This window comes from Salvelinus alpinus, chromosome 1 (genome assembly GCF_045679555.1).
Source record: "Salvelinus alpinus chromosome 1, SLU_Salpinus.1, whole genome shotgun sequence".
Classification (NCBI taxonomy): domain Eukaryota; kingdom Metazoa; phylum Chordata; class Actinopteri; order Salmoniformes; family Salmonidae; genus Salvelinus; species Salvelinus alpinus.
Window position 1 is genome coordinate 95,299,631 of NC_092086.1, and position 25,677 is coordinate 95,325,307.

The 25,677-nt window shown below is 42.6% G+C and overlaps 1 protein-coding gene across 4 annotated transcripts in view; it reads left to right on the forward strand.

The window, feature by feature from the left end:
* The window catches only part of LOC139535790 (seizure protein 6-like), a 244,895-nt gene that overhangs the window by 120,459 nt on the left and 98,759 nt on the right, over window positions 1-25,677 (forward strand). For all 4 annotated transcript variants that reach the window (XR_011667195.1, XR_011667197.1, XM_071335592.1 and 1 more), the window contains exons 2-3: window positions 4,567-5,337; window positions 5,886-6,025. Coding sequence is in view for 2 of the 4 variants with exons in the window: in XM_071335592.1 (XP_071191693.1) it covers window positions 4,567-5,337; window positions 5,886-6,025 (911 nt within the window). In the remaining 2 variants the exon portion in view is untranslated. The remainder of the gene's footprint in view (window positions 1-4,566; window positions 5,338-5,885; window positions 6,026-25,677) is intronic.

Below are 25,677 nucleotides of genomic sequence, written 5' to 3' on the forward strand. Positions count from 1 at the left end.
ACTGCTTCACTAGCACAGACTGTAATATGTTCCGGTATTCATCTGATAACATTGAGGAGTTTACCACATCCGTCACCGGCTTCATTAATAAGTGCATCGACTACGTCCCCCCCACTGTAACCGTATCTACATATCCCAACCAAAAGCTATGGATTACAGGCAACATACAAACTGAACTAAAGGCAAGAGCTGCTTCTTTCAAGGAGTGGAACACTGACCCGGACACTTAGAAGACATTCCGCTACGACCTCTGACGAGCCATCAAACAGGCAAGGCGTCAATATAGGACTAAGATCGAATCCTACTACGCCGGCTCTGACGCCTGTCAGATGTGGCAGGGCTTGCAAACTATCACAGATTACAAATGGAAATCCTGTGAGCTGCCCAGTGACCCGAGCCTACCAGACAAGCAACATACCCAGTGACCCGAGCCTACCAGACAAGCTACATACCTAGCTTTGAGGCAAGCAACAATGAACAATGAATGAGAGCACCAGCAGTTCTGGATGATCTCACTCTCCATAGCAGATGTGAGTTGGACATTTAAACCGGTTATCATTCACAAGGCCACACAGCCAGACCAATTACCAGGATGCGTACTCAGAGCATGCGCTGACCAACTGGCGGGTGCTTTCACTGACATTTTCTACCTCTCCCTGACCAAGTCTGTAATACCTGCATGTTTCAGACTGGGACAAAGGGAGATTGAAAATGTCCGTGAAGACACTTGCCAGTTGGTCTGCGTATGCTTTGAGAACACGCCCTGGTATTCCATCTGGCACAGCGGCCTTGCGAGTGTTAACCTGTTAATTTTTTTTACTCACATTAAATAAAATCTAAATACATTTTATTGGTCACATACACATATTTAGCAGATGTTATTGCGGGTGTAGCGAAATGCTTGTCAAAGGTCAAGGAGAGCTATATCACAAAGTCATGAAGGGCAAATGACTTTGTTTGATCTCTTTTTAGTCTGCTGTAGTCCAAAATACACAGAAGTTGCTGTGACTACTGGATAATGCATATGAATGAATGAATGAATGGTGCGTCTTATCTATTTCTGTCAATAATTAATGCAAGCGGAGGCAACAAACTAAAGCACAGCCAACAGTTCAACTTGGGTGCAGTTTTCTCTGAGTGATAAGTTACAGTTGTGTTCAATTGGCAATCTAGAGGGTCAAGAAGAGCTTTGTGTTTCTTATGGCTTAACTATTGTGTGAGAGGTGTTGTTTTTATCTGTTTTGCTGGTATGTAAAAGTCTCACTTTCAAGATTGCACCCCACTGGATGTGTAAAGGGTTTATCCTAGTGCTACTGACATGGAGTAAACATGTTTTTGGTTCCTTCCTTCCTCATCTGGTGTCAGTCTCAGTGCTGGTAACTCCATCTGAATGAAAGAAGGTGTTACAGATTATGTTTCTCATCAGTACCAGGATGATTGGATCCCCTGGGTCTCTATCTTTTTCCATCTGAGAAATTTCAAAGCAAATACATTTCTAAAAGATTGGAGTGAGAAATCGTGCCAAGATCTAGAACTGTGATTCAACATCTCCATGTGAAAGGCTTCAGACTCAGACAGCCCTGCTCACAAAAAAGTGTGCAAACATCCTCATTGACTCTTCACTGTAAAACCTAAAACTACCATCCAGCCTCAGGGAGCGTTAGTATGATCCATAGTACTTTGTGGCAAAGAGTGTGTAGTAAGAGTGTGTAGTAGCATCAGTGTCAAGAGGCAAATTCTATTAGGCAGTTAGGTCTCTGAAGGGAAGCTTGGGTCTGTTTAGAAATGTAATTGCACTCTGACATTGTGATCATTATTATCGACAGAAATAGGATTCTCCTTAGTTATGGTGAGATTATTCACCATTGCTAATCAAGTCCTGGAGGGCTCAGTAAGTGTTCGCTTACATGGCTTTGCCTCAAACTATTTTATTTCCAAACGCATCTAATGGTGAGAGCTGTGAAGAGTTTCTCTTTTATTTTCCGAGAGGAAAGTGACCGAGTATGTTTACATGCACACAAATAATTCGATATTAAACTGATTATGACCGAGTATGGCATTAGTCATGTAAACACCGTACTCTGCTTATCTTAAGCGGCGTAAGGTCGTAATCGAAGTAAGCATATGCCAATTAAAACACCTGGATTTCTGAGCACTCTGTAGAATTATTAGTACATGTAAACAGCTGAATCGGTGATCCAGTGGTGTATTTGTTCTGGGCATGTGCCAGAACCAGGTAGCACAAGCCTCTCTCTATTATGCACGAGTGAAGTGAGTTTGGAAAAACTGAAAGTATGCATCTTAGAAATAGTTTTCACATACAAACTTTATATGTCCGAACTCCGAATCAAATAGTCTTCGCAAAAAATAGCATGGTCACTGTGGTAGAATGCTTATTTGGATTGGCGATTTTCTACTTTTATCAAAGTCACCATCAGTAGCCTGATTTCAGATGTGACCATGTAAACAGGATTATTAGGGAAATCGATCGTCTTGCAAAGCATGTGAACATTTTAAACGAACTATTATATTAATCTGACTATCCACAATAATTGCTTTATTGTGTGCCTATAACTGTGCTTATTGAGAGGTTTGACATAAATGTCAGACTTACATATGTAGCCTAGTAGTCTACTATTTATAAATGGTGAACCACCATTCATCTTGTGATACATTTAGACAGAGTGTAATTAGCAATTTTTTCATAATAACAACCTTACTCACTTAAACTGTAGCCTACATTCAGTCTACTGAATAGTTGCATCTCTATTTGTCCCCACAGCACGACCATAAGTGATGAAACTGTCAAGGACAATTATTGTAAATAAATCCCAGGACAAATAATGCAGTATAACATCAGAGAGCTTTAGGAAGTCCTTAAATTTTCAATTCACAGAGGTCCTACTCTGATAAAGAACAAGAGAACCCATCAGTATCACTGCTGTACCATAGCAATCCCTGTATACTGCCTGTTGTTTTGGCAGCTGTGTCTGTTTTTGTAGAAAATAACAGTACCTATATAACACAAATTTATAAATATCCAAAGTGGTTTACCACTACAAGGCTTGTATGTTTTCATGTTTTACTTATTTTTCTGTCATGTGGTTAAATATGCAGTCCGGGATTTTAAGAACGGGCTGCAGGTAGCCTAGTGGTTAAAGTGTTGGGCCAGTAACCAAAAGATTTCTGGATCTAATCCCTGAGCTGACAAGGTAAAAATCTGTTGTTCTGCCCCTGAACAAGGCAGTTAACCCTCTGTTCCTAGGCCGTCATTGTAAATAAGAATTTGTTCTTAACTGACTTGCCTAGTTAAATAAAGGTAAAAATATATATTTTTTAAGAACTTACAAATTCGTAATGTATTGTATGAATTGGAATTTGTAACATATCATACAAATTGCACCAAAAAAAAAGAATTCGGTGGCCCGTTTTGGCTCATGATCACTAGTTTCAAAACTACTGTCTGAAATAATACTACTTTAAAACTACTGGAGCATCACTTTAAGGAGTGTGGATCAAGCAGTGTGTCTGTGTGTGTGTGCACACTAGGGGTAATCTACATCCTGAAAGTCATCCTATCCTTCAGCTGGAGTCTGTCATTTAGAAAACTTGTGTCTTTTAATATTTTATCCCAGAAGTCAGATGAATATTTCAATTTTCTTGACTCTTTTTGGCTGTGATTGCAGTGCTTGTCTTCGATAATGAACACTCATGCTGACATGCTGCAGGCTTCACAGTGAGGACTGTCATTATTAATCTGTCACATAACTATTTAAAGGCATCCCATATACTAATGGAGATAAATGTAGAAGAGATGAAAGACAATCATGTTGTTGCTCATAATTCACCCTGAGAGACATCCTCTGGTGTCTTTTGACACTAAAGTTGTCATTCTGGCAAAATAAAGCCACTTTCAAAAGCACCGATAATTTTCTTCTATAATTCTTGAGAGCAAGTACACTGAACACTGGTTTTGGCTTCTTATAGAAATACTGTATGAGAGCAATTTGGAGCTTTCATCATCAGCCCTCCCCTTCTTGAATTTAGCACCCATACCCCGGGGCTTCCTGATTACATTTCAACTGCTGCAGGTGGGAATAATTACTCTCTACGGCTCAGCCATTATTATATTTGGTAATCATCACGAGAAATTCAGAGTAAAATCTTTACTTTGGATAATTGGAGGAAGGAGGAATAAAGGTATTCAAATGAATCATCAAAGGGTTATCATGAGGGGTTTTTCTTAAAGGGCCTCATGACAATATGTCTACAGTGGTAGTTAATTATTCTGGGTTTTTATTGTTCCACTTTGCTCACTAGCCACAGCACTTAACCTATCCATTCATAATGCTCCTTAGATCCTGGTAAGTGACAGTCCCTAGCCCTAGATTTTGCAATTACAGCAGAGCCATATATCATGTATCCAATTTAGATTTTTGCAGTAAAAAAAATATATTTTCTATGCAATGTTGTATTTAGGAATCATGTTCTCTGGTATTTGTTGTCTTCTGGTATGCTCTAATATCTCTATGTTGTCTGTGTGTTTCTGTCCATTGTCTTCTCTAGAAAATGTCAATGCTGTGGTCCGGAGGAGAGTGGAGTCAGACAGCGGCGCCTACACACACTCCCCCACACAGGACACAGCGAGTGAGATCAACCATTTCACCACAGCATCCACCATATACGTCCCCAACCACCGGCCCGTCTTCAGAGGATTCGCCCTCCATGAACAGCTGCTCACTAAAAACTTCCAGGGCGACCAGCAGTTCTTCACAGACCATGGAGATGTGGCAGGACATCCTACAATGCCTGGTTCTGTTTCCACTCTTGAGGCGGGAGACGCTTCGACTCGCCTCGTGCAACATGAGGACACCCCTGCCTTCTCTGACATAGCCACTACTGCCACAGCCCCCCTCACCAGCTCTGCTCCTACAACTCCGGGGCTACTGGTGAGCATGGCTCAGAAGGACAAGCCAGCCGAGGACAAGGCCAGGGAGGCAGAGAAGGTGACAGTGACCACAGACTCCCTGACCATCCCTGTAGTGGCAAACACTGCCCCTACAGTCAGTGGCCGCAGATCCAATGTCCCCCCCTCCCCGAATGGAAGCCTCCATAGTCAGAGGGCAGTTGTCATGGAGACCCCCGTGGCACCCCCTGTGCTGACCACCTCAGTGAGGGTGGAGAAAGGGGAGTCAGAGGAACCAGGGGTAAAGAACAGGACAGGCCCTGGCATCCAGCTCACCAAACTGACCGCAGCATCCACAGGAGAGGTGGATGAGGGAACCACCACCACAACCATCATCACAACCACCACCATTACCACCATGCAGACACCAGGTACCTTCTATTTCTATTGGTCTCATACGAATATAGAGTGAAACTAGAAGTATGTAAATCCAGTTACATCTAATTGGCAAATGCAGCTTTTCTGTAATGACGATGGCTTAGGAGAAGCAGCATTGATACAGGAATCATCAAATCACTTAACCTATCAACCTAACTGCCTCTCACTAACAGTGTTTACGCAGACTTTAGTCAGAGTTTTGTACAGCGAGGCAGGAACAGCATCTGAGAGGGCTAGTCAGTGTTGCTCATCCTTCCATGGTGACTTCTCCCATTCATCCGGCACCCAGGATCACAAAGCTGATCATGCATCAAACCAATATGCCAAGGCTGGCTCCACCTGATCTGTGCTGCCTGGCTGTCCTGTCCAGTGGGTCTAGATGGCTGAGGGGCCGTGTGATAGCCGGGCCCTGGCTGTGAGGCAGAAAACCTGGGGAGTTAATGAGGGGGTTAGAGGGCCACTGAAACACAGATGGGCTGTCAGAAAGGGATCAGTCGTCTGGGAAGAGGGATCACTTGTATTTCTCTCTCTTCTGTGCCAGGTCCCTGCACTGTGAATTTCACTGACCCAGAGGGTCACATTGAGATTCCACAGCTGCATTCCTCAGCTTCGTCGCCTGACCCTGGAGCGGACTGCACCTACGTGCTGACCGTCTACCTGGGATACGGGATTGAAGTACAGGTCAGTGAAGACAGGATACTGTCTATGTTGTCCCTTTTATGAGGTTCACACTTCTCAAGGTTTTAATGAAAGCTTGCTCAGTGTAAATGTTAATGGCAATGATAGGAGGGCTGTTATGTGCTGGTTTGCCAGTAGGCCTTGAGTTAGTGTTGCTGGACACATTGTTGCAGCCCTACAGTCCTCTCTCTCACTCTTTCTTCCCTACCTTAATTTAACCTAATTATCTACGGAGTAATCATGGCTGTCGCTAGAGCCAGCGGCTCTGATGAAGTGCGTTGCACCTTTATGCTATTTTCAGATGCCCAAATGTATCTGTTGGAATCTCAAACTAACAGAACACATCAGCTTGCTCATGAAGCAAATACCAACATTTATGAATTTCTGCCATTACAAAGCCTGGAGCTTCAGATGACTTCAAAGGAAAATAGAATTAAAAAAATAAACTGCGCTTCATGTTTAGTAAGTGTCTTTCTTGTGACTGAGCAGCTTCAAAATAAAACAATCATAGTCGATCCTGAAAATGTTCTCTTGGAATGGTAAGGGAACAAAAAAATTCAGCAGGGCTCTTGTTTGCTTGTTGTCGTTCTATCCATTCATGTGGAACTTGTCATCCCTGTGCTGTCACGTCAACAGTCCCACCACAATCAATACAGAGACGGAACCAGGGACACCACTACATAGCGAAATGTTTAGTCAGATGTCATCTCATAATTCATCTATTTAGACACAATGGCCAATTTTTTTTTAACGAAAGCATAGTTAAAAGATAAACCCAGAGTTCCATTTGCTAGCAGGCATTCAGAGGGCCCTTACTTTGTATGCATCTCTTTCACTGGTCTTTGTCTGCATCCAATCAGTGTTTATCTATGGAAGCAGGCATCATTCATTACTTTCTCCAGGGAAGGGGTGGTGCATCTATTTCCCCCACCAAAAATAATCACAAGTTACTTATATTTATGTATGTGGAGCCTACATTAGAATGGGTCGAAATGCATTTAGATTCATTTCTTTTCCCGGACATTATTTAAGAAACAAATATATACTTCTACTGTATTGCATCCACTGTAATATCCACATGGTAATTTCTGTATTGAAGTAGCTTCATTGATTGATTGTAAAATATAATGGCTGTTTCTCTTCACAGTCCCCATTGTGCCATAAGGTGTTCTTTTATCTGGATTTTAGAATCTGGTTTTATTGCTAGCATGAGATACCTGGGGTGGCAGAGAGTTCCTTGCAGCCATGTCTCTATTTAATACTGTGCGTTTCCCAGCTTCTGTTCTGGACCTGGGGACTGTGAAGAGACCTCTGATTGCATGTCTTGTGTGTCAACTGCTTGAACAGACAGTTCAGTCCCTTCAACACATCAACACCTCGCACAAAGACCAATAATGATGCAGTCAATCTCTCCTCAACTTTGAGCCAGGAGAGATTGACATGCATGTTACTGACATACATCTAAGTGCAATACGTGCTACTCTGTTCTGGAACAACTACAATTTACCTACAGTATGTCCCTCTTTGCCGCACATGACCACCAACTGGACAGAAGTCCAAGTGCGACAAACCTAGGCCTGTAGGACCTGTCTGGTTGGCAGATGTCAAGAAAGCATAGCAACGCCTTACCATGGACAGTCCTTGTCCCATTTTAGCAGTTTAAACACTTCTGGGAGATTCTGGAGCGGTGCCTGAGACAGTGTTTTCCATCACCATCAACAAAACACCAAATTATGGAATTTCTTTTTGAAGAATGATGTCGCATCACTTCAATAGAGTTCCAGACACTTGTAGAATCTATGCCAAGATGCATTGAAGCTGTTCTGGCGGTGTTATGTTGGTGTTTCCTTTATTTTGGCAGTTTCATGTATTTCACAATATATTCATCATACATTGCATGATGCAATAAAAACTGTGCATTTTATATCATTCATATCATTTTGTCTCATGGAAATGGACCAATTATAATTCATAGTAAACTGCTTTAGCTATAGTTGCATACTGTTGCAGTTTCCAGTAATTGTTTAGTCTCTGGTGGTGTTCCTTGTACCTGGTTCAGTAGCCATGACTGTAGTAGTGTATTTTCTATGATTTCGGGCTCGATTCAATCCATATCGCAGATGTATCGCGGAATATTCATGTTATAGCTAGTAGTGTAAAGTACTTTAAAGTATTTTTTCTTAAAGTAAGTACTTTTTTGGGGTATATGTACTTAACTATTTATATTTTTGACAACTTTTACGTAACTACATTCCTAAGGAAAATAATGTACTTTTTACTCCCTGACATCCAAAAGTACTTGTTACATTTCAAATGCTTAGCATGACAGGAAAACAGTCCAATTCAAGCACTTCTCACGAGAACGTCCCTGGTCATCCCTACTGCCTCTGGTCTGGCGGACTCACTAAACACAAAATGCTTCATTTGTAAATGAAGTCTGAGTGTTGGAGTTTGCCCCTGGCTATCTGTAAATTTAAAAAAACAAGAAAGTCTGGTTTGGTCTGGTTTGTTTAATATAAAGAATGTGAAATTATTTCTACTCTTACTTTTGATGCTCACGTATATTTAAAACCAAATTCTTTTAGACTTTTACTAAAGTAGGATTTTGCTGGGTGACTTACTTGATTCATTTTCTATTAAGGTATCTTTACTTTTACTCAAGTATGACAATTGGGTATTTTTCCCACCACTGTAGGTAGATTGACATTTAAAAGTCAATGTTCCGGCGTTCACGGAGACTGCATTCATGGTAAACTCTGCATGTGTCGGCTGAATTTCCTTTGCATTTTAATGTAGATATTCCTGATATTTCCACGATACGGATTGAATCCAGTCCTAAATCAGAAAAAAAGAGTTGACATTAAATACATTTAGTCTAAATTGTTCACAAAGCAATCATCCCCTCTTAATTACACACACAATAAAAACAATCTTTCAATTAGCAAAATATTTCAGAACATGCTTTTTCTAAAGAGAAAGTGGCACTGCCCCTGTAGGTGAATGAAAGTCTGTGGCATTCCTAATAAATGGTCTCCTGCAATGGACAGAGTAATGATGTTTTTCCCCTTCAGCTGAAAATTGCCCGTCACAAACCACCAATTACTTAGCTAGAAGTATGCTGGGATGCTGTCCATTAGGACTTAAAATTGCTACTGTACGTTAGATTTTTGTCCTTCAGATCATGGCTTAACCACTACTTGTCTCCAGGGCCACATGCTGTTGGTCTTTGTCTACCTTTGAATTATGTGGATTGAAAGTCACCCTGCTTGTTTCTCTTGGTGAAAACTAATTGAAAAGTAACTTTTTAAACCTTCAGAGCCCTTTGAATACCAGGACTGATAGGTCAATTTTTCACTCAATGTCTACAGTTTATGCACAATTCACTCATGTCACAATACCCTATCAGCTATGCAGACTCCGAGATGAAGTGATAACCTACATTAAATCCAGCCACGTTTAGAAAGGTCACTGTTAAAGGCTCATGGCATGTTGCCTGAACACAGTGAGATGATCTGGTGAGTAAATCCAATTTCACTACATTGCATCTATGTATATGCCTTTATGCAATGGTCAGATGCATTGTGATGGGTTGCAGGCTCTTTCCTTTCAGGGACAACAGCCCTTATGGCTCACCAATCATAAAGGGAAATGCAGTCCTTTCCTTGTACACCACTTGCTGCCTCTGTACCTCCATCTTTATTCTGGAGATCCTTTATCACAACTCTCCTACTGTCAGTCTTGCGTTTATTCTAAACCACTTACATGCATGTGCTTAGTATTAAATGGAGAGAGAATGGGGAGTGAAGATGAAACAAGAAGTCGACAATCTCCTCTTCACAGCTCATACATACAGTTGAAGTCAGAAGTTTACATACACTTTGTGAAGTGTACCATTCCCTCCTGCAGCAAAGCACCCCCACAACATGATACTGCCACCCCTGTGCTTCACGGTTGGGATGGTGTTCTTCGGCTTGCAAGCCTCCCCCCTTTTCCTCCAAATATAACGATGGTCATTATGGCCAAACAGTTCTATTTTTGTTTCATCAGACCAGAGGACTTTTCATTTCCAAAAAGTATGATCTTTGTCCCCATGAGCAGTTGCAAACCATAGTCTGGCTTTTTTTATGGCGGTTTTGGAGCAGTGGCTTCCTCCTTGCTGAGCGGCCTTTCAGGTTGTTGATATAGGACTCATTTTACTGTGGATATGGATACTATTGTACCCGTTTCCTCCAGCATCTTCACAAGGTCCTTTGCTGTTGTTCTGGGATTGATTTACACTTTTCGCATCAAAGTACATTCATTTATAGGAGACAGAACGCATCTCCTTCCTGAGCGGTATGGCGGCTGCGTGGTCCCATGGTGTTTATACTTGCGTACTATTGTTTGTACAGATGAACGTGGTACCTTCAGGCATTTGGAAATTGCTCCCAAGGATGAACCAGACTTGTGGAGGTCTACAATTATTTTCCTGAGGTCTTGGCTGATTTATTTTGACATGATGTCAAGCAAAGAGCCACTGAGTTTGAAGGTAGGCCTTGAAATACATCCACAGGTACACCTCCAATTGACTGAAATTATGTTAATTAGCCTATCAGAAGCTTCTAAAGCCATGACATCATATTCTGGAATTTTCCAAGCTGTTTAAAGGAAGTCAACTTAGTGTATGTAAACTTCTGACCCACTGGAATTGTGATACAGTGAAATATCTGTCTAAACAATTGTTGGAAAAATTACTTGTCATGCACAAAGGAGATGTCTTAACCGACTTGCCAAAACTATAGTTTGTTAACAAGATATTTGTGGAGTGGTTGAAAAACTTGTTTTAATGACTCCAACCTAAGTGTATGTAAACTTCCGACTTCAAATGTGTATGTATGTATATATATATATATATATATATATATATATATACACACTACACACCTTTTTATTTTTTTTGCAAAGGTACACAGACTGGAGTGGGTGTCCTCTCCCTCAGAAACACCCCTCATCTCCACTTGAAAAGGTTTCTCATTCAATTATGTACATTTGGAAAATTGAGTCACCAATCCAGCCTCTACAGCTCTTTTCATCATCAGTGTTCCTTGTGAAAGAGATCAGAAAGGATCTATCATGTGGAGCCCAGGAGGTCTCCTCCTCTCACCAGGCCCAGTGTCATGCTCACAATCACACAGATGACATCTCTTTGACTTTTATCTTCTTACAAAATGATTTCACAGTGCCTTGTAAATGCAAAGCTATTATTAGAGAGTCTCCAGCTAGTTGCCGGGAATTAAGTGCATTGGACATCCTCCTCCATCTTGAGGAAAGGGATTGGGACATCAGATCTGATCAGTGCCTTAGGGATCTAAACTTCTGTGTAACGTATACTTAGTGTGCGGGAAACCAATTAGCCTGTGTATGCCCAAACACGAGCTAGTATTCAGGAAGTGAGCCCTGCTTAGAGCTAAGTGTTAGCATCTCACATACAATGGAAATAGATCAACCAAATCAACTATGACTTCAGATAACTACACGAAACAATCAGTGCTGACTTTCGAGGCTATCGGGTTGCCAACAGAGGGATGAAGCCTGTGTAAGGACAGCTTACGTTCACGTCCTAGCCTCAGCTTGGCAGGAGAGACTCCGTTGGGGGAGTGGTGAGCAGCTCTGTAGTGCAGCAGAGTTTGCGACAAGGATTCGGTGAAGGAGAAAACCTGAACTAAGTGAGCTCTCAACAGGTGAAATGACCTTACTGTGAAATGCTTACTTACAAGCCTTTAACCAACAATTCAGCTCAAGAAATAGTGTTAAGAAAATATTTAATAAATAAAACATTTAATAAAAAGTAACAAGAAAATGACATAACAATAACGAGGCTATATACAGGGGGTACCGGTACAGTCAATGTGTGGGGGTACAGGTAAGTCAAGGTAATATGTAAAGTGACTGTGCATAGATAATAAACAGCGAGGAGCAGCATTGTAAAAAAAAAAAGGGGGGGGGGTCAATATAAATAGTCCAGGTGGCCATTTGATTATTGTTCAGCAGTCTAATGGCTTGGGGGTAGAAGCTGTGAAGGAGCCTTTTGGTCCTAGACTTAGCGCTCCGGTACCACTTGCCGTGCGATAGCAGAGAGAACAGTCTATGACTTGGGTTGCTGGAGTCTTTAACCATTTTTGGGGCCTTCCACTGGCACCGCCTAGTATATAGGTCCTGGATGTCAGGAAGCTTGGCCCCAGGGATGTACTGGGTTGTATGCACTACCCTCTGTAGCGCCTTATGGTCAGATGCCCGAGCAATTGCCATACCAGGCGGTGATGCAACCGGTCAGGATGCTCTTGATGGTGCAGCTGTAGAACTTTTTGAGGATCTGGGGACCCATGCCAAATCTTTTCAGTGTACTGAGGGGGAAAAGGTGTTGTCGTGCCCTCTTCACAACTGTCTTGGTGTGTTTGGATCATGATAGTTTGTTGGTGATGTGGACACCAAGGAACTTGAAACTCTCAACCCGCTCCACTTCAGCCCCGTCGATGTTAATGGGGGCCTGTTTGGCCCTCCTTTTCCTATAGTTCACGATCAGCTCCTTTGTCTTGCTCACATTGAGGGAGAGGTTGTTGTCCTGACACCACACTGCCAGATCTCTGACCTCCTCCCTATAGGCTGTCTCATCGTTGTTGGTAATCAGGCCTACCACTCGTTGCAAACATTTTTATTTATTTTACCAGGTAAATTGACTGAGAACACATTCTCATCACGACCTGGGGAATAGTTACAGGGGAGAGGAGGGGGATGAATGAGCCAATTGTAAGCTGGGGATGATTAGGTGACCATGATGGTATGAGGGACAGCTTGGGAATTTAGCCAGGACACCGGGGTTAACACCCCTACTCTTACGATAAGTGCCATGGGATCTTTAATGACCTCCGAGAGTCAGAACACCCGTTTAACGTCCCACCCGAAAGACGGCACCCTACACAGGGCAGTGTCCCCAATCATTGCCCTGGTGCATTGGGATATTTTTTAGACCAGAGGAAAGAGTGCCTCCTACTGGCGCTCCAACACCACTTCCAGCAGCATCTGGTCTCCCATCCAGAGACTGACCAGGACTTAATGATGCTGTTGGAGTCGTACTTGGCAAGTCAGTTATTTAACTAGGCCAGTCAGTTTATTATTATTTACGATGACGGCCTACCGGACGACGCTGGGCCAATTGTGTACCGCCCCTACCGGACGACGCTGGGCCAATTGTGTACCGCCCTATGGGACTCCCAATGATGGTCAGATGTGATCCCTGTACCAGGGACTATAGTGATGCCTCTTGCACTTAGATGCAGTGCCTTTGACCGCTGCGCCACTCGGGAGCCCAAAGAGTAGTTCCCTGACTGGGAATCGAACCCAGGCCGCGGCGATGAGCGTGATGAATCCTAACCACTAGACAGGGAACAGGGAGTACAGGAGGGGACTAAGCACGCACCCCTGAGGGGCCCCAGCGTTGAGGATCAGCGTGGCAGATGTGTTGTTGCCTACCCTTACCACCTGGGGCGGCCCATCAGGAAGTCCAGGATCCAGTTGCAGAGGGAGGTGTTTAGTCCCAGGGTCCTTAGCTTAGTGAGGGGTTTTGTGGGCACTATGGTGTTGAACACTGAGCTGTAGTCAATGAACAGCATTCTCACATAGGTGTTCCTTTTGTACAGGTCAGAAAGATCAGTGTGGAGTGCGATTGAGATTGCGTCATCTGTGAGGCGGTATGCAAATTGGAGTGGGTCTAGCGTTTACAGCATGATGGTGTTGATCAGCAGTTATTTGAGAGAGTGTACAGCATGTGCACAGTCGGGTGTCGTAACCTGTCGTTCCCAGAAATTAGGCCACTTTGCAAAATGGTTTGGTTTCTGGACATTGTCTACAGATGAGCGGGGCAGTAAGGGGTACGCACATTTTTTAAAATTTAACTAGGCAAGTCAGATAAGAACAAATTCTTATTTACAATGACGGCCTACCCCGGCCAAACCCGGGCCAATTGTGCGCCGCCCATAGGACTCCCAATCACAGCCCGATGTGATACAGCCTGGATTTGAACCAGGGACTGTAGTGATGCCTCTTATACTGAGATGCAGTGCCTTAGACCGCTGCACCACTCCGGAGCCCATTGTGTCTATTGGAACCACAGTTGGCACACCGTTGTCGTGTCTAGGGTCTCATTAACTGCACTGAGTCACTCATGTCACTATCTGAGTGACAGCTACAGTCTGAAAACTGAGACTCCTGCACAGCTTAAACAGCACTGAAATCATGTGTCTGTGCCTCAGAGATGTTAGTTGCATAGTGAGCTGCTGATTTCACTTGGAAAGCTTTGACTACAGGTTTTGCTAAAGTCAGATAATCATCTTCAAGGAGAAGCCTCTCCCAAACAAGTGAGCTTGCGATTCTTTCAATTATCTGGGCCCTGATAATTTAATCTCTTGTCGTGTTCACACTGCAGGCCTTAATGACCAAATCAGTTTTGTTTTTCAAGTCAGTTTTGAATAGTGACTGTCCAAACAGCAAGTTACAAGTGACGAAACTGGATTTGTGTGTGTTCAGATAGAAGTCATTCGCTGACATACCTACACTAGTTGACATACTAACTGCGGGTGTGTGCACAGTGGTGTAGGCTGATTGCTGGTAGTGCTCGTGCTTCCTACATGCAGAACTTATGTAGCAAGCTAAGGTGACAGCAATGCATGCCAGGAAGGTTTTCCAGTTGCTTTTAATCTTCAAAATCATAGTGTAAGAACAATTCTAAAGCCTCAAAGGATAAGATCAGCCTTTAAGATCAGCCAATCAACTTTTAAAATTAGTAATTTTTGGCTAGCCACAGCAGTCAACAGTAGGTAGCTGTTTAGCTTTCTAGCATATTCACAAATTTGTTTGTAAACAATTAACAAGGTAGCTGACTACCACATGGTATTGTTAAACTGTCAACAGAGTAGCTAGCAAGCAACAAGATATGCCAAATAAGTCTAAAAACCACTTGAGAGCAAGTAACTCGCATGGCCAGGAATTAGATTTGTATCCGACTTCAAACCACCTACCAATGTGGTTTGAAATGTGACTTGAAATATCCGATTCAATGTGCTGTTCAGACTGCAGAAAAAAGAACAGATTCTAATTGAATATTTAATAACAAAAAAAAACATAATTCGAGTCATTTCAAACTGCCAATGTGAACAAGGCTTTTGATATCCAAACTAAAGACAGGACTGCGCTAGCACTTTAAGATCAGAGACGCACTGAATTACTGACTCACCCACGTAACAGGCTTGCTGCTGAAAATGCAGTCTTTTCAGAAGCACACTGTTTCGTAGTGAAATGTCCATCAGAAATGTCAACAGCTTTATCATGTGTGCGCTTCCCAGAGTGTTTGAAAAGATGCTCAACCCCTCGGCGCTGAGACAGTGGAAAAGAATGGACCTATTCCTCTCAGAGCTGTTTGAAAAGATGCTCAACCCCTCGGCGCTGAGACAGTGGAAAAGAATGGACCTATTCCTCTCAGAGCTGTTTGAAAAGATGCTCAACCCCTCGGTGCTGAGACAGTGGAAAAGAATGGACCTTTTCCTCTCAGAGCTGTTTGAAAAGAAAAACTTCAGCCTGTTTTGGTGGGGTGGAGTTTTGGGCTTCCATGGTGACATTATGCGGTAAATTAGTTAATTGACCAATAAGAAATAGTTCCAAACCTTTCTGCCAATAACAGCTAATTTTCTGTTTTACCTTTCTCACTCAAACCACTCCCAGACAGTCCTAGCAAAATTCTTGCTTGAGAAAGTGCTGTTAGCTAAGAAGCTACTTTTGTTTCTTTTTGACCATTTTAATTGAAACAATCACAGCAAGGTACTTAATTGTTACCCAGAAATGATTTTATATTGAGATAAAAACAGCTGCATTGGACCTTTAATGATAGTCAAAGGTGGGCGGTGCCAAGACTTGCTCACAGTTGTATAAGTAATTGGAAGTCAGAATGGGCTTCAGGATGTATAGTTGGAAATTTAGAATATCTGATGTTGCATTCTACTGTTTACGTCTAGGTAAACCAGCTATTCCATTATTTGTTTTTCTGACTCAACTTTTTTGGGCTTATGTAAATCATCAGCCTAAGAAAATGGGTCATGATTAGTTTTAGGCTTACCACAGACACAAATGGTAATGGATTATTTTACTTGCTTATTCTTTTGCCCTTCCTCCAAACTAACACCTAATTTACTAAACTCCAACACCTAATTTATTAGGATAGAATATTCAGACTTTAAAATGTGTGAGCTTTGTCAGCCCTGCGCTGGAGGGCTAAGATAAGTTTAGATGGAGGGTGTTTGTTTGTTTGTCTGTTTTTCTCCTGCTATCTTCAGTCGATGTGCCCTTGAGCATGGCACTTAACCGTAATTGGACCAAGGTCGCCGTTGATAATGTCAGACTCTGGCTGTGTCCCCACTCTCTGACGGTATCTCAGGGAGGATTGGGATATGCAAATAAACACATTTCCAATTCACACATGTACTGTTGAACACTTGTACATGTGTGAAATAGGACGAATATAAGCACCACCCACCACTCCCTCTCTCTGGGTTTTGATATAGTAGCTCTCCTTCTTTCCAGTGCACTCTTGTCTCTGTGTAGTCAGGGGCAGACTTAGTGATTTGAAGGCCCCAAGCAGAGGCCAGTCTGAGGTCCCCCTCCCTCATATTTGGGGGGGGTTATAGTAAAGGCTTGTTATTTAACTGTAAAAAATGGATTAGCTTTTAATGTGCCATGAATACAACCAGTCATGATATTTTCATTTGATAGTCAAACAAATCACTTCAAAAAGTAGGTTATCATCGCACATTCATCCAAAACAATTCCAGCACCCGAGCAATGCACTTTGCACCCAACAACTTTCCTTTAATTCGCAAGTAGCTGAAACTCTCTCACTTGAGAATGCACCGTCTGTCTTGCTATATGTAGCCCATGTATCTGATGTTGTCTGGCCAGAAATAGTATGACATGCCGCACTCTTTTGGTCCAGACAGCATCAGATACATGGGCTACACATACATGTCCTCTGCCTCGACGACGATGGCAGTATTATCAGCAGAAAAAATGCGTTAACTTAAGTAATTGTTCTGTTAAAATGAAATCTTCTTTCTTTCTTTTTCTTATCTCTGCCCCACTCTGAAAACGCCTAATTGCTGCATCATAATTTCAATTAAAGTCACGTTTGCAATCATATCACGTGAAACAATGCACTGGAACTCGATTACTTGTACTATATATTTTTTTAATGCCCATCTCACGAGGCCCCTTGATGATGTGAGGCCTGAGGCAATTGCCTCTTCTGTGTAATGGTAAGTCTGCGACTGTGTGTAGTGGAGTATACAGAATGAAAGGCTAGTGCTGGAGAGCATGCTGGAGAGCTCTTTATCAACACAGATCACTGAGGCATACTGCCCGATGGGAGGACTATGACCATGTGAGATGCAACTGGAACAAACGCACCGATTGAATCACCCACTGAGAATTGGGTAATATTTGGTAGATACGTTGATCAATGAGATACTAACCTATTTTCACCCACTCAAAAAGTTTGTTAAATTCCCAATGTGTTATCACTATGCTTTCAACCATCTAAAAGCACAACCAAATTCCAATGGATAATCAATGTCAGATGTTTTGTTTATTTATACACCAACAATGTGTTATTGCTGTGCTTCATCTAAATAACTTCCGGCGCCGGAAAGAGATGGCTGCCTCGCTTCGCGTTCCTTGGAAAATATGCAGTATTTTGTTTTTTTACGTGTTATTTCTTACATCGGTACCCCGGGTAATCTTAGGTTTCATTACATACAGTCGGGAGGAACTACTGAATATACGATTAACGTCAACTCATCATCGTTCCTACCAGGAATATGACTTTCCCGAAACGGATCCAGTGTCTTGCCTTCCACACAATACAATGGATCTGATCCCAGCCGGCGACCCTGTGCGACGCCGAAAAAGGGGAAAACGTGGCGGTCTCGTGGTCAGGCTTCGGAGACGGGCACATCGCGCTCCACTCCCTAGCATACTACTCGCCAATGTCCAGTCTCTTGACAATAAGGTTGATGAAATCCGAGCACGGGTAGCATTCCAGAGAGACATCAGGGATTGCAACGTGCTCTGCTTCACGGAAACATGGCTAACTCAAGGGACGCTAACGGAGTCGGTGCAGCCAGCTGGTTTCTCCATGCATCGCGCCGACAGAAACAAACATCTTTCCGGTAAGAAGAGGGGCGGGGGGGTATGCCTTATGATTAACGAGAAGTGGTGTGATCATCATAACAACACACAAGAACTCAAGTCGTTCTGTTCACCTGATCTAGAACTCCTCACAATCAAATGTCGACCGCATTATCTACCAAGGGAATTCTCGTCAATCATAATCACAGCCGTATACATTCCCCCCCAAGCAGACACATCGATGGCCCTGAACGAACTTTATCTGACTCTTTGTAAACTGGAAACCACACACCCTGAGGCTGCATTCATCGTAGCTGGGGATTTTAACAAGGCTAATCTAAAAACAAAACTCCCTAAATTCTATCAGCATATCGATTGTGCTACCAGGGCTGGAAAAACACTAGACCATTGTTACACTAATTTCCGCGACGCTTATAAGGCCCTCCCCCGCCCCCCTTTCGGAAAAGCTGACCACGACTCCATTTTGTTGATTCCAGCCTACAAACAAAAACTCAAACAACAAGCTCCCGCGCTCAGGTCTGTTCAACGCTGGTCCGACCAATCTGAATCCACGCTTCAAGACTGCTTCGATCACGCAGATTGGAATATGTTCCGCATCGCGTCCAACAACAATATTGACGAATATGCTGATTCGGTGAGCGAGTTCATTAGGAAGTGCATTGACGATGTCGTACCCACAGCAACGATAAAAACATTCCCAAACCAGAAACCGTGGATTGACGGCAGCATTCGCGTGAAACTGAAAGCGCGAACCACTGCTTTTAACCAGGGCAAGGTGACCGGAAGCATGACCGAATACAAACAGTGTAGCTATTCTCTCCGCAAGGCAATCAAACAGGCCAAGTCTCAGTACAGAGACAAAATCGAGTCGAAATTCAACAGCTCAGACACAAGAGGTATGTGGCAGGGTCTACAGTCAATCACGGATTACAAAAAGAAAACCAGCCCCGTCGAGGACCAGGATGTCTTGCTCCCAGACAGGCTAAACAACTTTTTTGCCCGCTTTGAGGACAATACAGGGCCACTGACACGGCCCCCTACCAAAACCTGCGGGCTCTCCTTCACTGCAGCCGAGGTGAGTAAAACATTTAAACGTGTTAACCCTCGCAAGGCTGCAGGCCCAGACGGCATTCCCAGCCGCGTCCTCAGAGCATGCGCAGACCAGCTGGCTGGTGTGTTTACGGACATATTCAATCAATCCTTATCCCAGTCTGCTGTTCCCACATGCTTCAAGAGGGCCACCATTGTTCCTGTTCCCAAGAAAGCTAAGGTAACTGAGCTAAACGACTACCGCCCCGTAGCACTCACTTCCGTCATCATGAAGTGCTTTGAGAGACTAGTCAAGGACCATATCACCTCCACCCTACCGGACACCCTAGACCCACTCCAATTTGCTTACCGACCCAATAGGTCCACAGACGACGCAATCGCAACCACACTGCACACTGCCCTAACCCATCTGGACAAGAGGAATACCCATGTGAGAATGCTGTTCATCGATTACAGCTCAGCATTTAACACCATAGTACCCTCCAAACTCGTCATCAAGCTCGAGACCCTGGGTCTCGACCCCGCCCTGTGCAACTGGGTCCTGGACTTCCTGACGGGCCGCACCCAGGTGGTGAGGGTAGGTAACAACATCTCCACCCCGCTGATCCTCAACACTGGGGCCCCACAAGGGTGCGTTCTGAGCCCTCTCCTGTACTCCCTGTTCACCCACGACTGCGTGGCCATGCACGCCTCCAACTCAATCATCAAGTTTGCGGATGACACTACAGTGGTAGGCTTGATCACCAACAACGACGAGACGGCCTACAGGGAGGAGGTGAGGGCCCTCGGAGTGTGGTGTCAGGAAAATAACCTCATACTCAACGTCAACAAAACAAAGGAGATGATTGTGGACTTCAGGAAACAGCAGAGGGAGCACCCCCCTATCCACATCGACGGGTCAGTAGTGGAGAAGGTGGAAAGTTTTAAGTTCCTCGGTGTACACATCACGGACAAACTGAACTGGTCCACCCACACAGACAGCGTTGTGAAGAAGGCGCAGCAGCGCCTCTTCAACCTCAGGAGGCTGAAGAAATTCGGCTTGTCACCAAAAGCACTCACAAACTTCTACAGATGCACAATCGAGAGCATCCTGTCGGGCTGTATCACCGCCTGGTACGGCAACTGCTCCGCCCACAACCGTAAGGCTCTCCAGAGGGTAGTGAGGTCTGCAGAACGCATCACCAGGGGCAAACTACCTGCCCTCCAGGACACCTACACCACCCGATGTCACAGGAAGGCCATAAAGATCATCAAGGACAACAACCACCCAAGCCACTGCCTGTTCACCCCGCTATCATCCAGAAGGCGAGGTCAGTACAGGTGCATCAAAGCAGGGACCGAGAGACTGAAAAACAGCTTCTATCTCAAGGCCATCAGACTGTTAAACAGCCACCACTAACATTTAGCGGCCGCTGCCAACATACTGACTCAACTCCAGCCACTTTAAAAATGGGAATTGATGGAAATTATGTAAAAATGTACCACTAGCCACTTTAAGCAATGCCACTTAATACAATGTTTACATACCCTACATTACCCATCTCATATGTATATATACTGTACTCTATATCATCTACTGCATCTTGCCATCTTTATGCAATACATGTACCACTAGCCACTTTAAACTATGCCACTTTATGTTTACATACCCTACAGTACTCATCTCATATGTATATACCGTACTCTATACCATCTACTGCATCTGCCATGCCGTTCTGTACCACCACTCATCCATATATCTTTATGTACATATTCTTTATCCCTTACACTTGTGTGTGTGTGTAAGGTAGTAGTGTGGAATTGTTAGGTTAGATTACTGTTGGTAATTACTGCATTGTCGGAACTAGAAGCACAAGCATTTCGCTACACTCGCATTAACATCTGCTAACCATGTGTATGTGACTAATAAAATTTGATTTGATTTGATTTAATAGCACAACCAAATGATCTGGATTGCAGTTGAGATTACATTAAAGTACATGGTGCAGTTGATCAATGCCGTTTGAGATTATGTGCAAATTATTATAACAATTGTGAAGATTTCCACCGACCTGCAATTCCATAAGAAGACATTTATTGTTACAGTAACCTCAAAGTGGCCATGGATGTGTTACTCAGTTTAAGGTTCAATAAATACTGTTACATTAGTTTGTAAAATGGTCTTAACATTTTATTGTGTTTGGTTGACAACACAACCAAATATGATCATTTAAAGCATATGTATTTACTGCTTGGATAGTTAGATCTGAGCCACTGGTTTAATCTTATTATTTTATTTCCTACGTTTGTATTTTTGGTTGAGATGGAGACCTGAATTCAACTTGTCGACAACATTAATATGCTATTTACCGTATTGCAAAAGTGATATTGAATTGTGTTTGGTTTTCAAAGCAACCAAATATCAACATTTGAAAGATAGTTTTTTTTTGCTGCTTGGATAGCTCCCTCTGTGCCACTGTGTCTGGCTTTAATTCCAGTTTGTCTACAAATTAATAATTGATATGTTGGAGTCACGTTTCCATTTCAACTAAAAATCTAAATGAAAGTATAGGACGGAATCAGATCAAACTTTAAATGCACTTTAAGCACAGTTTGATTTGATTGAATCCTATTCTATAGATGTTTGGTTGAGATTGAGATGTGAATCCAACATTTGTTAAATTGCATCATTGATGATATATGATTGATAAAGCATGGTTACATTTAATTTGCTCTGTTGAACCTACCCTTTGGAATGACTTTGATAGCAACAGTGAATCTCTTAAGTGGTGATTTCTCAACAATCATTGGTTATAGTCAGTGGCAAATATCAGAGCCAAGCAGGGCTTGGTTAAAACCCTGAATGGGAGACTGAAGGGATAGCTGTAGATAGATCAACTCTCCAGTAGGAGGTGCTGCCCAGCCTATTGTTTTTTTTATTATAGTGGCTTTTAGTTTGAAGATCTCACGTTGTTTCAAAGGTACTGATTCAACATATTTTTTAAAGGTTTGGATATGCTGAAGATTGGTTACCATGATAACAACCCTGTGGTTGAAATTTTACCCTCAAACAACAGTGATAACTTTTTTCAAATGCAATGTATTTTTGCTGTAGATTCAACATCACAATATGTTGCCAAATTACATTGAAACAATGTTGACTTAACCAGTTTGTTCCCAGTGGGCAGGGACTCAAAGACTCAGAGCAGTGGATGAATGGTCGGTGGCCCTGGGACAAATGTGATAAAGAGCTGTACTGTCACATACTAGGCCTAGTGTTCGGTTAGAGAGATAGAACAACTCAATTGACGGTAGTGCTGAGTGACTAATGAAAATAATGTTTTTTAAACAAGAAATTGACAACTTCGGTTCAATTACTTGAATTCCATTTAGTTTGTATTTTTTTGTGCCCTCAACGAGCCGTTTCTGTATTTAATAAAAAATAATATATATACAGTATTAAACTAGGCAAGTCAGTTAAGAACAAATTCTTATTTACAACAACAGCCTACCCAAGCCAATTATGCACCACCCTCCCAATCACAGCCAGATGTGATGCAGCCTGGATTTGAACCATGGATTACAGTTGCACCTCTTGCACTGAAACAGCAGTGCCTTTGACCACTGCGCCACTCAGGAGCCGCTAGAAGAAAAAAAATAATCATTGGTCCCGTGTGGCTCAGTTGGTAGAGCATGGCGCTTGCAACGCCAGGGTTGTGGGTTCATTCCCCACTGGGGGACCAGGATGAATATGTATGAACTTTCCAATTTGTAAGTCGCTCTGGATAAGAGCGTCTGCTAAATGACTTAAATGTAAAATGTTAAATGTAATTCACTAGAGAAATTAAGTCAAGAGCTACGGTATGTGGGACACTGGGCTGATTGGAAGGTGTAGTTTTCATTAGGCAAATATTCAACCTAATTCAATGCAGAATCATGGTAATTAACAACAATGACCATAATCCATTGTACCTGTTCTTTCCGGCCATGGACCAGAGGCGGATAAACACACAGACCATATGAGACCACATGGGAGGATTGACAACACAACACAACGACGAGAAGGACAGAGACAGTTCATGATGTAGCTCTACCTGATTGATAGTTGAAGTAGCTGGTAATAAACAGTCTTCAAAGTATGCCTTATCTACTTTGAGGAACTATTACAAATTCTACTACTAGCCAAGGTAAATAGGATGACTCGTTCAATGGGGAGCACAGAGATAACGTTCGATGGTTGTCTGGCTGGCTGGCTGCTACTGCCTGAGCAGAGATGACTTCAAGGAATTAAAAATAATAAAGCTGTCAATAAAAACAAAGTAATATACATAATAAAAGTGATTTTATTAAAATAAAATAAGTCATGTGAATGAATTATGGTTAATAAGTGAAAAGCAGTAATGGGTATTCACAACCATCATGGGGCTCTTATTAAAGCTGTAATTTGTAACTTTTTAGTTGAACCAAACAAATTCACATAGAATTGCGAGTTATACAGTAGATCTGTCATTCTCATTGAAAGCAGTCTAAGAATCTGTAGATCTGTTCTATGTGTGCCATTTCTATGCTTCCTGTTCTTAAGTTTAGTTTTTGCATCTTTACTTTTTGTTTCGTACACCAGCTTCAAATAGCTGGAAATACAATATTTTTTGGGTAATTAAAAATATATTTTACAGCGGTTTAGATTGCAATGATTCTCTACATTATATTTGCATTTTTTGTCACATAAACTGAAATTAGGCGAACTATTAGAATTTTAGCTACCAGGAAATGATGCAGTGATTTCGGCATATTTTACCTTTAATTGTTTTATTTTATATTGATGCAGCATTCAACCCATTGTCAGTGTCAGGGAAAAGGCAGGTGATGGCTGAAGGAAGCTCTAAATTCATTTTTATGTCATTATTTCATCATCCATTTAGTGTTTAAAAAAAACATCTAAAAAAAACTGTGATTACATTTTTAATAATCTAACCGAAACTGAACCTACCTCAAACAGCACGAATCGCTCAGCACTAACAGACAGTCTCCCACCTCCCTCTCGGGTGACAGCAGAGAATGATTGAAGCCAGGGTATACAGTGCATTCAGAAAGTATTCAGACTCCTTGACTTTTTCCACATTTTGTTATGTTACAGCCTTATTCTGAAATGGATTAAATAAAACTTTTCCTCATCAATCTACTATTTATCAATCTAATACCCCATAATGACAAGGCGAAAAGTTTTTAGAAAATGTTGCTAATTTATAAAAAATAAACAACAGAAATTACCCTATTTACATAAGTATTCAGACCCTTTGCTATAAGACTTGAAATTGATCATCCTTCAGATGCTTCTACAACTTGATTGGAGTCCACCTGTGGTAAATTTAATTGATTGGACATGATTTGGAAAGGCACACACTTGTCTATATAAGGTCCTACAGTTGTCAGTGCATGTCAGAGAAATAACCAAGCCATTATGTCAAAGGATTGTTTCGAGGCACAGATCTGTGGACGGTAACAAAACATTTTTGTAGCGTTGAAGGTCCTGAAGAACACAGTGGCCTCCATCGTTCTTAAATGGAAGAAGTTTGGAACCAAATCAAATCAAATCAAATGTATTTATATAGCCCTTCTTACATCAGCTGATATCTCAAAGTGCTGTACAGAAACCCAGCCTAAAACCCCAAACAGCAAGCAATGCAGGTGTAGAAGCACGGTGGCTAGGGAAAACTCCCTAGAAAGACCAAAACCTAGGAAGAAACCTAGAGAGGAACCAGGCTATGAGGGGTGGCCAGTCCTCTTCTGGCTGTGCCGGGTGGAGATTATAACAGAACATGGCTAAGATGTTCAAATGTTCATAAATGACCAGCATGGTCAAAAAATAATAATCACAGTAGTTGTCGAGGGTGCAACAAGTCAGCACCTCAGGAGTAAATGTCAGTTGGCTTTTCATAGCCGATCATTAAGAGTATCTTTACCGCTCCTGCTGTCTCTAGAGAATTGAAAACAGCAGGTCTGGGACATGTAGCACGTCCGGTGAACAGGTCAGGGTTCCATAGCCGCGGGCAGAACAGTTGAAACTGGAGCCGCAGCACGGCCAGGTGGACTGGGGACAGCAAGGTGTCATCATGCCAGGTAGTCCTGAGGCATGGTCCTAGGGCTCAGGTCCTCCGAGAGAGAGAAAGAAAGAAAGAGAGAGAGAAAGAGAGAATTAGAGAGAGCATACTTAAATTCACACAGTGCACCGGATAAGACAGGAGAAGTACTACAGATATAACAGACTGACCCTAGCCCCCGACACATAAACTACTGCAGCATAAATACCGGAGGCTGAGACAGGAGGGGTCAGGAGACACTGTGGCCCCATCCGATGATACCCCCGGACAGGGCCAAACAGGCAGGATATAACCCCA